The 16,438-nt window shown below is 41.0% G+C and overlaps 3 protein-coding genes across 3 annotated transcripts in view; 1 reads left to right on the forward strand and 2 right to left on the reverse strand.

The window, feature by feature from the left end:
- DIPK1A (divergent protein kinase domain 1A) overlaps positions 1–16,438 on the forward strand; it is a 263,262-nt gene that overhangs the window by 61,333 nt on the left and 185,491 nt on the right. The gene's annotated exons all lie outside the window — the stretch shown is intronic.
- RPAP2 (RNA polymerase II associated protein 2) overlaps positions 1–16,438 on the reverse strand; it is a 300,695-nt gene that overhangs the window by 32,421 nt on the left and 251,836 nt on the right. The gene's annotated exons all lie outside the window — the stretch shown is intronic.
- Positions 3,235–12,872, reverse strand: RPL5 (ribosomal protein L5). The gene is made up of 8 exons (XM_081946880.1): positions 12,722–12,872; positions 11,125–11,194; positions 10,912–11,027; positions 9,611–9,745; positions 8,373–8,575; positions 7,101–7,278; positions 6,319–6,407; positions 3,235–3,393 (listed from the first exon to the last, which is right to left on the reverse strand). Exons 1-8 carry the CDS (start codon positions 12,722–12,724, stop codon positions 3,294–3,296), a joined length of 894 nt encoding a protein of 297 aa, XP_081803006.1. The 5' UTR covers positions 12,725–12,872; the 3' UTR covers positions 3,235–3,293.

Below are 16,438 nucleotides of genomic sequence, written 5' to 3' on the forward strand. Positions count from 1 at the left end.
CTTCCACCTCTCGGGGTTCGCAAACCCGTCATCAAGGCAGGCCCTTGAAAGCGCCAAGGGCCATACCTGCGAGAGAGGGGCCTCTCACAGGCGGAGCAGGTCTAGCCTTGAGTAGATTGGTAAAATATTAAAACCCAATTGGGTAAGGTGCAGATGGTAATAGTTAATAGTTAATAGCTGGAGGTGAAGATGTTAAAGATGTTAAAGGGGAGCTGGGGGGGAGAATGTTCCCAATATTTCCAGAACGTGAAGGTGAAGCAGGTGGAGATATCATAAAAAATAAAAAATGGGGGACAATCAAGGTGGTTGAAAGTAGATGTAATTACAGACGTGGGTTCTTTAATAAATGGGGGGTGGCCTTCTAAGCCCAGCTGTTCTTAGTCTTAGTCTGGTCTGGGCAGTCTGGTTCCAGGCCATCCCCAACCATTATTTAGGTCTTCTTCTTCTCTACTGGTTCCCAACATCCTCACCTTGACCCCCCTATTCGGCGTCTCAGTTCTCAGTTCTCTTAACATTCGCAGCAGTTTGGGGAAACGCTTCCAAAAATTATCCAGACACCAGAGCAAATTCCCGGGAGCCTGGGAGCAGCCAGGATACGGCCAGCTGTTATGGGGGAGTCCCTGGCTGCGGTTCTTTCCACACACCCAACACCGCAATGAGAGGGACATCAAAGAAATTGCCTCTGTTGTCAGGTTCCATTGAAGACGAGGACTCCGAAGAAGACAATTCCCCTTCTGAATAGGCCAGGGGAGGTCAGGGCCCATGGCAGGCAAGACAGGTGGAGCTGGGATGCTACTTGGTGATCCTCAGAGAGAGGGAGGGAGGGAGGGCTGGGCAGTTAGAATATGTTGTTGTTTTTGGGCCCTCTGAAATTCTTTCTCAAGGGCCTTCTGCCTACACTCTTCTGCCCTGGTAGTTGCTTTAGATACTTTGGGATTTACTCCTGAGGAAGGGGCCTCTTTGGCTTGCCTCTTCCTGCTGCTCTTTGCCCCTGATGGCCCTGCCTTCTCTAATCCTGCATTCGTATCCATAGCTGGATCAGCCATTTCCCCAAACATAAATCATTCCCCAATAAGATAGGCAACGGTCTCACCCGTTTGCTGCCCAGGCGCTCCTGATCTGATCCACCTGGGATGATCCTGCATTGCTGGGCACTCCAAACGGCTGTAGAGTTCGCAACTTTTTTTAAAGCTTCCAAAATGGCCGATTTCTTTTCCCCTGAGGCTTTTCTGAGCCTCAAAATGGTGACCGCTATCTTCACGGGCTTTTCTGACCTGCAAAATGGCCGCCGATACTAAGTGTGGCCAGGTGATCTGCAGAATGGCCACTGGACTCGCCTGGAACCGCTGCGCGCGAAACGGCCGGTCACATGTCCCAGAATCAAGGAGCGCTGCGGGGAAACAGCCGTGGAGCCATAGCTCGTGAGCTGGCCGATCTGATTGCAAGGCAGGCTTCCTGAGTGAACTCGTGGCCGCAGGCAATCAGACAGCTGAGGAGAGGCAGCGAGAGATCAGTTTTGAATTTTCCTCCAATTTGTAGAATAAAGGATTATTTAAGGAACCAATTTAAAGGAACAAATTTTTTTGGAAAAATTCACCAATTAAAGATATAATTAAATAATTTGGACAACCAGTCCAGGTTGGACTGAGTCTGAAACTGGGGAGGAGCCACAAGGGCCCAATGACACAAGTGTAGACTCAGTCCGATTGGTTAATGGACGGAGCATACCCAGTCTGGCTGCTGTCTCTATAATAACAGGAAAACGAGATTGAGGATTTCATCAATTTGGTCAAATGTTTGGCAGTTAGGTTTGGGTGCCCGTCCACAGGAAGTCATATGGCCTATGTTGAGAACCACTGGTCTACAGAACCATGGACCTTCTACTATAGCCAATCTTGATAAAAGTAAGTTTTATCCTTCATGTAGAGATGATTTCACCGTCTGGTCTACTTAGGGGACTGATATTGGTCTTGAAAGTCTGATATACCACTTCACAGTGCTTTACAATCCTCTAAGCAGTTTACAGTGTCAGCATATTGCCCCCCAACAATCTGGGCCCTTCATTTTACTGACCTCGTAAAGATGGAAGGCTGAGGTAAACCTCGAGCCAGTGAAAATTGAGCTCCTGGCAGCTGGCAGTCAGCAGACGTAACCTGCAATACTGCATTTTCGCACAAGATAAATATTAGGAATCTCTGAATCCTATATTTAAAATAATAGCAAAAAGCAAAACAACATACCCTCAATGGCAATACTATTGTAGGTATAACTTCTAAAGCTTCCGAGTGAGACTCCAGATATCTTCATGGACATATTTATGCAATTTTCTTGGCAATTAGGCTTTCTCCTTGCTGACTTTCAGGGTTTTTTAAATTTCCAAATTAGCATCAGAAAACTGCTACCCTAACTACTGACACTTTGTCATGCAAAGCTGGCAGATACCACATCTATAGAATTTGTCTTAAGTTTAGCCTAAGAATAAGCTGGCTCACATTACTATGACTCAACATTAAAAAAATGTAATATGGTGATCTATTAGAACAAAAAGTGGCTTGCAGTATTCCTAAGCAAGCAGACAACATCCACAAAACCGGAATCCATTCTTGTTCCCGAACATGGACTTTGGGAAAATTTCCAGATGAGATTCCAAAGGTGACATTGATGTATTCCAGAAGGAAATATGTATTTCTGGGATTTCATTAAGTGAGTTTCATTCATTGCTAGTCACTGGCAATATAGTGCCTGGGAATTCAGAAAGCTGTCTCCAGCAAATCTAGAGTAACAATTAGAGTCTGCTTCTGGATGTCCCCAATAAGGAGACCATACACCCAGATGTTTATCACTTACCTGATAGATTTTATTTAATGGTTTGAAGATTTAGCAGCATATCAACGACGAGCATCAGTGAAGCATAATAGTTGAGAAGTTGGATTAATAAGACCCAGCCGCAAGACCATTTTCAGCCATGAAAGCTTCTTGGGTGACTTGGGGCCAATCATATTCTTTAAGCCCAACCTATAAGACTGCTGTTGAGAGGAAAACACTGAAGGGAGTGTTATGCCTTCAGTTTCAAAATGAAAAGTGGGATATAAATAGAGGGATTTGCTACAGTGAATCAGTGAAGACTGATCTTCACATTTGTAGCTTCTTCTGTAAGCATAGGAGACCCAAGAAACCAGATGATCAATTTAATTGCAGCTAGAATTCAATCTCAGTAAGTCAACACTTACAACATTGATTCAATAAGTTTATTCTGTATTCCAAAATCTTCACAGAAAATTATGGAAGGCATCTTAACTATCAGCCACACGTTCCTGAGCCCGAAGGAAGCTAGCTTTCTTTTGAGCCACACGATCTTTCTTCTGAGCAAGGGACAATTTGGGACGGTTCCACCTGCAAAAAGATTTGGGGGGGGAGGGGAGGTTGGTTATTCTTGCTAATGTAGAGAACCTACCCACCTTAAATGAGTCTTGAATGAAAAGAAAAAAGAACCAGCACCATAAGCATCCTTAGCATTAATGGTCAAATACAACACCATCAGAGAATAATTACTCGTGGAATTGCACAAAGGCATCCAAACCAGCTCTTCTTCCAATTGATGATGACCTGTACCTTTGCCCACCTATACATGATAGTCTCTGCCCATTACATCCTTTTAACATTCTCATAAACAGAGCCGCATTCCATCATCTAGTAGTTCACTGAGCGGGAGTTCTGCTTAAGGACTCCTCCACCTCTGCGAACTTCTCTTATCTATTCTTAGGTTGGTTAAACAGATTAATATACTGGACTTGTAAATGATCTTAGAATGAATAAGAATGAATCCTAATAAGCATTCCAGAAAACCTGAAAGCTATTAGTTTCATCAGAAAACAATACCCCTTTCCAAGAGACAATGCATTTCAAATTAGAATGGAAAATTGTACAATTTTATATCAAAAGAACTGATAATTAATACAAATTAGCTTCATTCTGAGGTTTGACAATGGAATAGTGATGCCTATGTAATGGAACCAATTATTTTCCTTCTGAAAATGATAAGTACAATGCAATCGCACTACCTCATGTTGTGCTTTATGGTAGCTGGGGAAATTTTGTTCATATTTGGATTACTGCTCATTAGAATCTGTTCTTATAGTCCAAACAAAAGCAGAAATTTCAGGGCAAGCAGGCTGCATATAGCTTATAAATATAATTGTATGATAGGAATGTGAAAAATGTTCCATTTCTAGGCCTAGAGCCAAGGATGTGGTGGCTGATGGATAAATGAAAATAGGAAAATGAAGAGGCTAGAAAGAATAAGGACTGGATAGGACAGTTAGATTGCCACCACTAATTTTCTCGATTTCCAACATAGCACAAAGAGAAATAGCAAACATGCAGATACTGGAAACTTGGGAGGGCAGGCCAGTACAGGTAGGCTTCAAGTTACAACTGTAATGGAACCTAACTTGAGACAGTTGTGAAGCAGATGGGAACGTGACAGACCTGATTTTCCAACTTTTGCAGTGGTTGTTGGTAAGTGAATCACTGCAGGTAAGTGAACACCAAGGTAATTAAGTGAACCAATGGGTATAGTTTTGGAGAAAAACTGGAAATGTTATTTTGCAAAACCACTGTATAATGCAGTTGCAGGACACCACAGCTATGTGACCTAGTTGCCAAGTGGCCAAAGTGTGCTCATCTGATTGTGTGTGCACATTAGCATTTGAATCCAGGTCGTAAGTACCCCCTAGGTAGATCCATTTGAATTTCAAGCAGTTGCTAAGCAACCGATCATAACTCGAGAACTACATGCCATGTATACATGCCATGAAAAGAAAAGCAGTGGGCTAGTCTCCTACTCACTCCTATAAGACCCCCTTGGATATTCCTGGTTTTGGTTCTGAAGCACTGCTCAGCCAAAATGGATCACAAAACTCCCCAAAACAGGGTGGGGGGCAGGGTTTCAGTTTGAAACCAAACAGAGGTGTTCTGTGCACACCTCTAATTATTTCTCCAAATCAATTAATAAGCTTTCCCCAATGCAGAAAGGTGTGCAACAAAAGGCTTGGCATCATCCTGAACAGGATGTTATGCTAAATAAGCAAGCAAGCAAGTTGAGTGTTATTTTCTACAATTTTAAAACACAGGAGCCTGGTTTTATGCTTTATATTAAATTGTGTTTGGCTAAGAAAAAAACGTAACTCTTAACACAAAAGAAAAATTATTCCTTTTTAGCATCCCTTAAATTAGTGATTCTCAACCTGTGGGTTGCGACCGCTTTGGGGGTCGAAAGACAGTTTCGCAAGTGTCGCCTAAGACCATCGGAAAACACTTATTTCCCCCCCAAAAATACAGAAAACATAATTTTATGGTTGGGGGTCACTACAACATGAGGAACTGTATTAAAGGGTCACGGCATTAGGAAGGTTGAGACCCGCTGCCCTAAATGAATGAATAAATACCTTTCCCACCCTTATGGGTAGTATGCATCTTCCTCAATCTCAGATCGTCTATCAGAGGCCTGGGAGTTTGAGGATTCTGCACAATATCTTAGCTCTTCCTAGCATAGTACTCGTCTGGACAGAGACTTCCGATGTCATTCCTGAGATCTGTTGGAGCCATTCTCCCAGCTTAGGGGAAACATCCCTTATTTCTCTTATTACCACTGAGACAACTCTGACATTTACTTTCCACATCTTCTCCAGTTCCTGGTACTTCTCCAGTTTCTCATAACCCTTCTTCCTGATGTTGCTGTCACTTGGCACCATTATGTCTATTGGCACTGCTGTCTTCTGGTTGTTTTCTACTACTACATTGTCCAGTCAATTGGTCAGTTTCTGTCTGCCTGTCTGGTTCTGGAAGTCCCACAGGATCTTAACTCTCTTGCTCTGCACAAGATCTTGTGGGATCTTCCATCTAAAGAAAGGAGAGTCTAGCTCATATTCTATATAGATGTTCCTGTACACAACGACAAATACTTGGTTGTGCTGTTCAATGTATGCTGTTCCTGCCTGCATGTTACACTCTTGACACTATGTGCTGTGACTATGCAGAGACTGACACTGTGGTCTCTCTGCAGAGTTTGTACCTTGGGTCCTGTCTAGTGTGGTAGACCTCTACCCCTATAATATGGTGCTTAGAGCCAATTTTGCTATGATCCTATAGTCCTATCCCAGCCCTTTCCAGACATTGATAGAATTTCCCCATATTTCCATATATACGGTATGTGGGTTTATCTGTGTATATATTTCAATGTTAATACATTCCTTTACTAATATACAATTACATGTTTCCTCTGGAATCCTTCTTAGGAGGGAAAAAACGTCAACTTACCTCTTCTTTTTAACTTCTCTCTTAGGTTTCTTTTCATAGGCAGGTTTTTCACGTATTGCAGCATGAGCTTTTCTATACATTTCTTCCATCTGTGGCAAAATAATTTAAAGGTTAATTCATACTTTCTACATATTTAGTACATTTGTCTTGAAAACAAAAACAAACAGGAGAAAAGAGTGTTACAATAAAGTCAAATGCAGTGCTTCCCTGTCTACAACCCCAAAATCCATTATACACAAGTAACACACACTAAGAAGGATCTGCAACATGGTTCATCCATGTAAACAACTGGTTTCAAGAGGCTCATATCCAAATTGAATCATTCAGGTTTTATCCAAAAAAAAATATGAATTGTTTTAACCAAAACGTGAGTTGTTTTTCCAGACAGCAAAATATATTTTGCTGTCTGGAAGAGGGAAGAGGGAATAAGAGTTAAAAAAAGTCAAAAAGCCAACAGCTACTGAAGTACCTCAGGGAAAGATGGAGGGAAACTTACAAACAGCAGAAAGCATGCCAATAGAAAAGATGTGTCAAAAATCATTCACACATTGCAAACAAGCAAGCAAGCAGATAAGCAGTCATGCTGTTGAGGTGCATCCGTCAATGTTATATATGGACTAGATACTTATTGAATAAGCCATGCTCAAGAGTACATGAAACCATGCAGCAATGACATCAGGTCTAAGTTTTGGTGAGTTACAAATTTGCTTTAGCAATTCTTTAACTACAATGAAATGGTTGCTAAGCAGTAATTGAAGGACTTGCATAAACAGATGTATTACCATGTCAGATGTTACATTGTTCTTGATATATTGAGAGAACTGTTTTTTATAAGCATCTTCATCTTCTTCCATCAAGTAACGCATGTAATCTGCAACGTTTTGGCCCATGATATGCTTGCGGTGGACTTCTGCATTGAATTCTTTGCTCTCTGAGTCATAACCAGGGAAACGCTTGGTACTATGAAACAAAGAGCTGAGCATTATACACTCTGGGAGCAAACTGGGTAAGATGTGGAACATAACATTAAGATTCCAAAAAGGGGGGTTTTGGAGGGGGAGGGGTCAGATTCAAGCGTTTCAGCCACCGTCAGTCCCGTCTTGAAACACCAAGATCAATCATACACACGCCAAAGACCAACTACAGAGTGTTCAGTCAGTGGGATATCATCACACAGTAGCCAGTTAATAGCAAAACAAAAGATGGGATTATTATATAATGCTACAATCACCCTATTTTACTATTTTTTTTAATTCGGAAAACCTACTAAAATCAAAGTGAAAAGAGAAGCAGATGTTTGTGCATCAAGTTCATGGAAGATTTTAGCGATGAATTGTATACGGCAAATAAGTAGCAATATCAATAGCACTTAAGACTTATATATTGCTTCATGGTGCTTTTAGAACCCTTTCTAAGCGCTTTTTACAAAGTCAGCATTTTGTCCCCAATAATCTGGGTCCTCATTTTACCCACCTCGGAAGGATGGAAGGCTGAGTCAACCTTGAACTGGTGAGATTTGAACTGCTGAACTGCAGCCAACAGTCAGCTGAAGTAGCCTGCAGTGCTGCACTCTAACCACTGCGCCACCGTGGCTCAAGTACTGGATCTACTACCGAAAATAGCTTAAAGTGCAGTCGATGGCAAGAGAGAGCCAATTTGGTGTTGTGGTGAAGTCACCAGAATAGAAATTGAGAGACTTGTGAATTCTAGTCCACTTTAGGCATGAAATCCAGCTAAGTGATTTCGAGCCAGTATCTTTCTTGGCTCACCTCACCTCACGAGGTTGTGGTGGTGGGAAAAAATAAGGATGTTCACCACCTTGAGTTATTTATAAAGATAAATGTGGATTAAAAAATGGATAATTTTTTAGATTAAAAAAATCTACAAAACCCCACAACAGAATACAAGTGACTTTAGACACAGTTATATTATAGCCTCAATAAAAGCATATTCAAAAATGTATAAAAAGAAATTTGGCGGTGGGTGGGTGGGAAGAGACCATATAACAAAATAGATGCCTGAATGTGAATTGAATTCGGAAGGGAAGAAATTACCTGTGTGGAATGGAAAGACCACCATCTACAGCGCCTTTCAGAGCACCAAAGACTTTGTTTCCAGTAGTCGTCCGAGCAAGGCCAGCATCCAGGTAACAAGTAAAGGCACCAGGCTGTCCATCCACACTTTCCACATTGTATTCATCACCAGTCACTTCAACTTGGCCTTCATAGATCTTATCAAGACCAAATTTATTCAGAAGCTGCAAACAACAACGTATGTTAAGTTTTCCTTGGCAAATAAGTTCACACTTCATTTATACAGTGATGTGCAATGCTTGCCACCGTACAGGAATTAAATCAAGATACCCTGTAAAGCTGGGGAAAAAATTAGATACTATGTTTTTTTAAAGAACAATGAAAACTTTACAACAATTTATTGGATTCTGCTACAGCAGACTTCAAAACCCCTAGATCGCATTTCCTCAGCAATTTACCTCATTTGAATAGTAACATAATCAGGCCATTTGTAAAATGGCATCATCATGACACCACTTATCACAGATAATCAACATTGCCAGGATGTACTTTCATAATGAACAATTCAGAATACTATTATAGTACTTCTCCCCAAGTAGTCATTTAAAACAAGGTTTCTCTAAATTGTGTCCTTGAGTTGGTTATCTCATTAAGCCATAACGTGTCATTTTTGCTCATTTTTCAGATTTTTAATTTATCTGTCCAAGTTTTAGGAATTTCAAAATGTAAGACATAGTAAAATACAATAAAATGCCATAAAATTTAGAACACAAAAACATACACGTTAAACCTCTATTTTATCAATAAGATAAAATTCCCAACAGAAAATGGCAGCCCATATTAGTTCAAAAGATCACCTGAACAGTATCCTAATTGACTTGGCAAAGGCCAATAAAGAGTCCAAGCACACATGCTATGAAATCCCCCCCCCCACTAATGCACACTGTGGGGTGCGATAACAGACCCCCTGTAAAGCACTGATTCAAACTGGAAAAATCTATAAGGTACTACCAAAAAAGGAGAAATGGTTCTCTTTTAACACCCAGGCCTAAATCTCTGCATCTATTTAACATAAGCTTTGTCTATAAATTAATGCCTTTTATCTCACTGGTAAGAATTTTCACTGAACTTGAGGGACTAACACAGAAAGGCTGTGTGCATATTGATTTGTAATTCATTCCCCATATTGGTAATATCAATGATGGTAGATCTTCCAAGTGATACAGAAGCACGAAGAGTAATCTTCAAGAGATACATACCCTGCGGGCCATCAGCAAGCCCGTACAATAGGCAGCAGCATAGTTGGTCAAGCCTACTTTCACACCATACTTCGGCAGCTCGTGAGAGTATGCAGCACAGACAATCATGTCACCTTCAATTCTGGCATATGCAATCTAAAAAGGGGAAAACTGAGTGATCTCAGATCCATTTATTGCAATTGTCCTATGCAGCAAATACTCCTAAACTAAGTCTCTTTAATCCAGAAAATAGATCCATGATTCAGTATCTGAAAGTCACATGTATATATCCAAATGTGGCTTCCCGGGTTTACAGAAAGTACATTTCTGGTACTTTTACAACAGGAATCCAGGGATGGCATATTCCTTTATAATCTGTTTTCACCTCTAGGTCTGATTGTATAACTACCTTATAAGGTCATCTTCTCTTTTTGATGGTCCTTTTCCACATTCACCCACTTCTTCCATGCCCAATTGCAAGAAGGCTGAATTTAGGTCAAAGGATACCTGTTGTCCACTCTTTCTTTAAACATCATTACTGGTGAAATGTTAAAAGTATTATATATTTTATTAGATTTAGCTGCTGCCTAATTCCAAAACTCTTGGTGGCTCACAACTTAAAATGAATACTATAACAATTATGTAATACAATATAAACCAGACAGTATCTGTTTAACAAGTACTCACTCTACCTACCTACCTACCTACCTACCATCTAATATATATATAGAAATAAAAAATAAGGGAGCCACATCCATCCTACCCAGAGCCAGGGTTTCAAGACCTTTCAGAATTATCATCAGAGCAGAACTGCACAAATGTCTGAAGGGTTCTCATTCTTAGAAGGCAAGCCCAGTGACAGAGAAGGCACTCTTCTCAGGTCACAAGAGACGTCACTGTTTAATCAGTGGGACCGAATATAGGAGTTACGAGTCCAAAAGAATCCCAAAGTTGCACACTGATTTTGAAAGGGGAAGTGCAATTCATTGTTTTATAAAGCAATGTAATTAATCTTGATTTTACATAATATAATTGGTAATGTATGCTGTGTGTGTCTACAAGAGTAAAACATCAAATGAAGTTCTGAATAGTACAGGTATAGCTTTCTTCTAAAGGATAAGTATTATTAACAGCGTTGACTATTCTAGTTTCAGAATATAATTTCGGTCTAAAAAAATCAAATGTTGGAGAAAAAGCGTGGTTAAAGATGCTCATAACATAAGGATGCTTTGCGTTATAAAATATCTACATAAAATCACTGCTATAAAAGACATATGCAAATTGGTTTTTCACAATAGCCAAAATCAAAAGTTGGGCCTTACCTGGCAAATGATATCTCTGTTGGTGATGCGTGCAATCATCCTGTATTTAGGAGTGTTGTACTTGTTTTTATCTTGAATCACCAAGCGCTTGCGAGCATAGTAATCAGTCTTCCCCTCTGAATAAGAAAAAAAAGATCAAATATATTTAGAAATGTTGCCTTTATGCCATGATCGATTTAATGTACTGAACCTTTGTAAAGAAGCGAAACTGACCTCTCCTTCTTCGGAACTTGACTTGGTACCTCTTAAAGTAGGCTTTGTTCTTGACAACTTTGACGAAACCCTTGAATAAATAGACCACAAACACAGTTAGAACCTTTGTATGGCAATCTATCAAATGGGGGGGGGGGGGGGGCTTAGAAACTGAAACACATGTAATTTTTCACGATTGTTTTATGCTGGTCTATGACAGAGAAAAAGGCCTGAGAACCAAGAAGCTGAAAATACAGAATCAAGTGCAAAATGGAAAACTGGACTGCCAAACTCATTCTATCAGTAGATGCTTACCGAATTCTATCTTAAACACTGTGAAAACATTGGAAATCATCAGAAGCACTGACAATGTATATAGGAAAGTAAGCATCCAAAGTTTTTATTGCTACCCATCTATCATCAACAATTTATGAAGGTACTCTGTATTTGCATTTGTTTTCTAAGGTTTAATCCCCTTCCCAAATTACATACTGTCAGTCTCATGAAAATACCTGTGGATGGAACGATACCCACTGTGAACTGAATTCTAAAAAGCCAGCAGGCCTACCTATTCTGACTACCTCAAAGGAAGTCACCTTCTATTAAACTTCTTTTGGCTGATGAAATGGGTTCAGCCCTTTTACTTAGTGTAAGCCTGTAATATCATATCCTAGTCTGCTAGGATCAACTGGGACCCCCCTTTTTATTTGAAAAAAAATGCTGCTACTGAAATTATTCCTGGATATAGTAGCAGAACACAATCACACACAAAAAGCAAGCAAGATTGTCAAAGCGACAGCAAAAAACTCACAAAAGCTTTATTGAGCCTGACAGGCTGCCAGATTGATGCTTGCTCTCTACAATGATTTAAAGTCTTTTTAAAAAAAAAATTAGCCTGCATCCCTATTCACTGGAAAAGTATAATGCATAAAGCAGCCCTGAACCGGTTTTTAACCATGTGCTGTTGAAAGCAAGCAAATACACTTATCCAGACACAACAAACGTCAAGGAAACTTAAGACGTTCAGGAAGTGGGGAAAACAGATCTAGGAGAAGGGCTCGTAATTAGGGCTTCTCTGCAAAACCATTAAACGACCCCAAGTCAACCCCCCCTGTTGTTTCTCATTCATTCCTTCCACAGGCCCAGATCCTGCAGGGATGGCAGCTCCTTCCTTCAGCCAAGCCCAGTTCCACGTCTGTGCATACCTGGGAAACCTTTCACGCATTCGAGAGCTTCAGTCTAAAGAAGGTTCAACTATCTACCCTCCATCATTTCCCAAAGAGAGAGGAGCAGCGAATGAAGAAAGGTTGCTTGGGGCGCCGAGGAAGAAACTCTTCCAAGTCGGAAGGGAAACAGAAGAAGCAAAACGGGCGAACGGTGAGAAAGGCAGACCCTTCGGGAGACCCATTTAATGAAGCTCAGGGAGGCAGCAGCTCTCCCATAAGACAGCGAGAGCAGCCATTAGGCCACGCTGGAACTCGCTTCCGCGGCTGGGCCCACCACTTCCGAATCGGGATCCATCCAGGCAGCAGGAGACCAACAACGAGCCAGCCGAGCAAGGGGATGCAAAGTCGGTCCCGCCCTCCTCCGCCACGGCTCGATTGGGCCCGGTACTGACCATGATTGCCGGTTGATTCCCGTTTCGCCGTAGGCCGAGGGCCGCCTAACGAAACGTCTGCAACCCGCAACGCTGTGGGAAAAGGCCGAGCTTAGGACGCAGGCGCGGCACGTGACCGGGCTGACAAGGCGGTACGCGTCAAGAGGGACCGTTCGAGGAGAGAACGCCGCCCTCTGGAGGCTTGGAGGACAGGTGCTTGCTCCGCTTCTCTTGTTCTCACCCCGGAACCTCTGCCGCTTACGTCGGTTCAGCTCCTCAGAATAAGTAGTACGTTATTCATAGCGGCTGTTATGACATCATTGTAGCAAAACTTCCGCTTCACAACTAATGGCATGTTCAGCTTGCTCCTGCCTGGGTTCGTGCAGCGAACATTTAGAACAGAGTTTTTCAAACTGGGCGACTTTTAAGACGTACTTGCCTCAACTCTTCATTGTGGCTAGAGAATTCTGGGAATTGAAGTCTACAAAGTTGCCAAGTTGTGAGAAACACTGATTTAGAGCAATCTTCCACAACCGATGCTCAGAAGCTGTGCTGGACCATCTCCTACTGTCAAATCGAAATAGTCAACACACTGAGATTGAGGAATGAGGATCCCTCAGTGAGACACACACCCATGGTTGTAATTCCCCATTAATTTTTCAACTTCTCCTTAGAGTTGGCAGCTCAGGGATTCCCTGAGAGTCTCTCATGCAAATATTAGCCAGGCCTAGCCCTGCGTCTCAGCATTCACTCACTAAGTATGGCTGAATATTGCAGAATTTAACCAACATGTCTGGATGGTGATGGTGGAAAATGGTCTTGCAGATTTTTTATTTGTGTTAAATTTAGATGGCATTTGAGTAGATTTAACATGCTGACAAGCAGTTACTTGATTGCTGTTGCATCATCAACATTGAATACTACTTGCTACTCAAATATATTTTCTTTTGGATGCTCATTCCCCGACCCCTGTCTTCAGGTCTTCCAATGGTGCCCCCCCATCACCACTGTGAATGAGTCCATGTCCATCCATCTTGCTGCTGGTCTTCGTCTTTCCTTCTTTCCTTCCTCCTTTCCCAGCATTAGAAACTTCTTAAGACAGCTTGATCCTCACATGATGTTTCCAAAATATGATACTATAATTGGATCTTGATCATTTGTACCTCAAATGAGACCTCTTTTTATTTATTTTATTTGTTCTCTATTTGTTTCTTTGGCTACCAACTCTTTATGTTTTCCAAATCCTCAACGTCTACTAAGCATAGAAATAAGTTTAGCTGCTATACATTCTGTCATATATTAAGTTTCAATTCTAGTTTCCAAATGGGCTTGCTGCCTGGGAATTATGAGAACTTAAATCTATCAGGAGCTAAACTGAGTAGTAAATGAGTAACACTTCCCCCGGTGTAGAAAAGTGTAGTCTCAGCAGGTTTAAGCAGAAGATTAATGTGACATGAGTCAACATGTTTTGTACTCAAACTTTTTAGCTCATTTTGCACATTCACTAGAATTATGATGCCTGAAGAGATGATTCCAACAAGATCACTCCTGATGTAGCCACAATGACACTGATCCAGACTAAGCTAAACAGGATCTTATGCTCAATCTTATTCACTATAAAGTGTATACTGCACACATGTCAATCAGTCACAATATTATAACAATACCATACCTCATTTAGTTTCACTGAACCTGTATTTCCATCAGCTACAATGCTTTTCTTCATGCAGGTGTGCCTAGTCAATGTACACTGTAATCAATTAAACTCAATCTATGTACAGGTAGTCCTCAATTTATGACCAGTTGCTCAGCAGTCCTCTTCAGAGCTACTTATGACCCAATTTTGAAGTTCCTACAGCCATCCCACTTTCAGTTTATGGCAAAACAACCCCACTCATCGAGTATAATAGGTTCATTTAACAATCACCACAAAAAGGTAATCAAATCATGTGCAGTCGTATGGTGATCTGCCTAATGACTGGCACAAGTTATGATTGTAATCCCAGGCTCAATTCCTGTAGTAAGTCGAGCACTACCTGCAATGGCAATTACAAGATAGGAAGCAGTCATTATTTGTCTGATGTTCAGAAATACTTCAGAAGCTTCTCTTTCTCCAGGAGTTTTCAAATACTATCTCTTGTTCAAAATATACACTCAGCTGAAGTTACAATTCAAATAAAAATTTGAAAGATATCATTGAGATCACACGTTGCATTACAGACAATTCCTGAGTTAAGAATGCCCAACAACCTGTACTTACAAACTGACTGCTATAAAGCCTGTTATATTAAAATTTTCACTGAAATACAATGTTTTGTAGTAACCGAAAGCTGCTTTGTCGCATTCATGAAATATTGTGCTGCTTGGGGGAGGAGCCGAAGTCGTGATGGCACGACGTGTGATCTCAATGTTCTGAGATCGCAGTCGATACTTTTGTCATTGGGGGTGTTCAAACAGACCTAAACCATCCTGAAGAGATGGTGAATAGGAAGATTACGTCTTGCTGATCTCGGGGATATTGCAAAATCTCCGAAGGAAGCATGAGAAGATCTTCAAGCCAGTGACAAAAAATCCAGCCAAGGCTGACAAAGTCAGGGTGGCTCCAAACGAAATATTGTGCTGCTTCAGTTTCTTGGCCTGAGGAAGGAGAAACACCAGTTGCCATTTTAACTCAGATCATGTTGCCGTAAACACTGTATTGAGTGTGTAACTTTGTAGTTGGCTTATTTTTTTTCTCTTATTTATTCTTATAACCATGTCTTTGAAGTGTAAAACAAATGCAAGTCCTGAGGCGTCGAAGTAATGAAAAAAGATCACAATTGAAAATAAAGTGGATCAGAAAGAAAGGATCTAATTATAGTAATATAGTCCTCAACTTACAACCACAATTGAGCCCAACATTTCTGTTGCTAAGTCAGACATTTGTTAAGTGGGTTTTGTCCCATTTTGTTACAGTACTTGCCACCCTTGCTAAGTGAATCACTCAGATGTTCAAGCAGTCACACAGTTATTAAGTGGAATCTGGCTTCTCTGTTGACTTTGCTTGTCAGGTGGTCACAAAAGGTGATCACACGGCCCTGAAACATTGCAACCGTCAGGAATATGAGTCAGTTGCCAAGTCTGAATTTTGGTCACATGACCATGGAGATGCTGCAACAGATGTAAGTGTGAAAAATGTCGTGTCACTTTTTTCAGTGCTCTTGTAACTTCAAACGGTTACTAAACCGGGGTGAAATCCAGCAGGTTCTGACAGGTTCTGGAGAACCGTTGGCAGAAATTTTGAGTAGTTCGGAGAACTGGCAAATGCCACCTCTGGCTGGCCCCAGAGTGGGGAGAGAATGGGGATTCTGCAGTATCCTTCCCCTGCCATGTCCACCAAGCCATGCCCAGCAAGCCACACCCAGAGAACCGGTAGTAAAAAAAATTGAATTTCACTACTGCACTAAACAAATTGCTATAAATCAAAGATTATCTGTAATCTAGCTCTTGAATCTGGAACATGCAGTTCCCACTATATTTCATGGATGGTATTTTGAAAACACTCGCTCTAAAGTAAGATTTTCTTAGATATGTGGGGGTAAGAAGTCGTCTTTAGCTGCTTTCTGGTTTGTTGAATAGGAATCTCTGCATCTAAGTGAGGCATATGTAATTGGTATTTCCTTTACTGCTCATGGCTGAGTAATTTCATATATATGCATTATGTACAATAGTGGCAAATATTTGTAGCTTGGGTGTAAG

The sequence above is a fragment of the Natrix helvetica genome (assembly GCF_964273705.1).
Source record: "Natrix helvetica genome assembly, chromosome: 3".
In the NCBI taxonomy this organism is placed as follows: domain Eukaryota; kingdom Metazoa; phylum Chordata; class Lepidosauria; order Squamata; family Natricidae; genus Natrix; species Natrix helvetica.

What these genes read in the sequence shown, in the direction of transcription:
- RPL5 (XM_081946880.1), bottom strand. An exon ending in GGTCTTTCCATTCCACACAG is followed by an intron (nt 7,279 to 8,372) that starts GTAATTTCTTCC and finishes TTTGTTTCATAG; the next exon opens with TACCAAGCGTTTCCCTGGTT. An exon ending in AGAGAAGTTAAAAAGAAGAG is followed by an intron (nt 3,394 to 6,318) that starts GTAAGTTGACGT and finishes ATCTTTTTGCAG; the next exon opens with GTGGAACCGTCCCAAATTGT.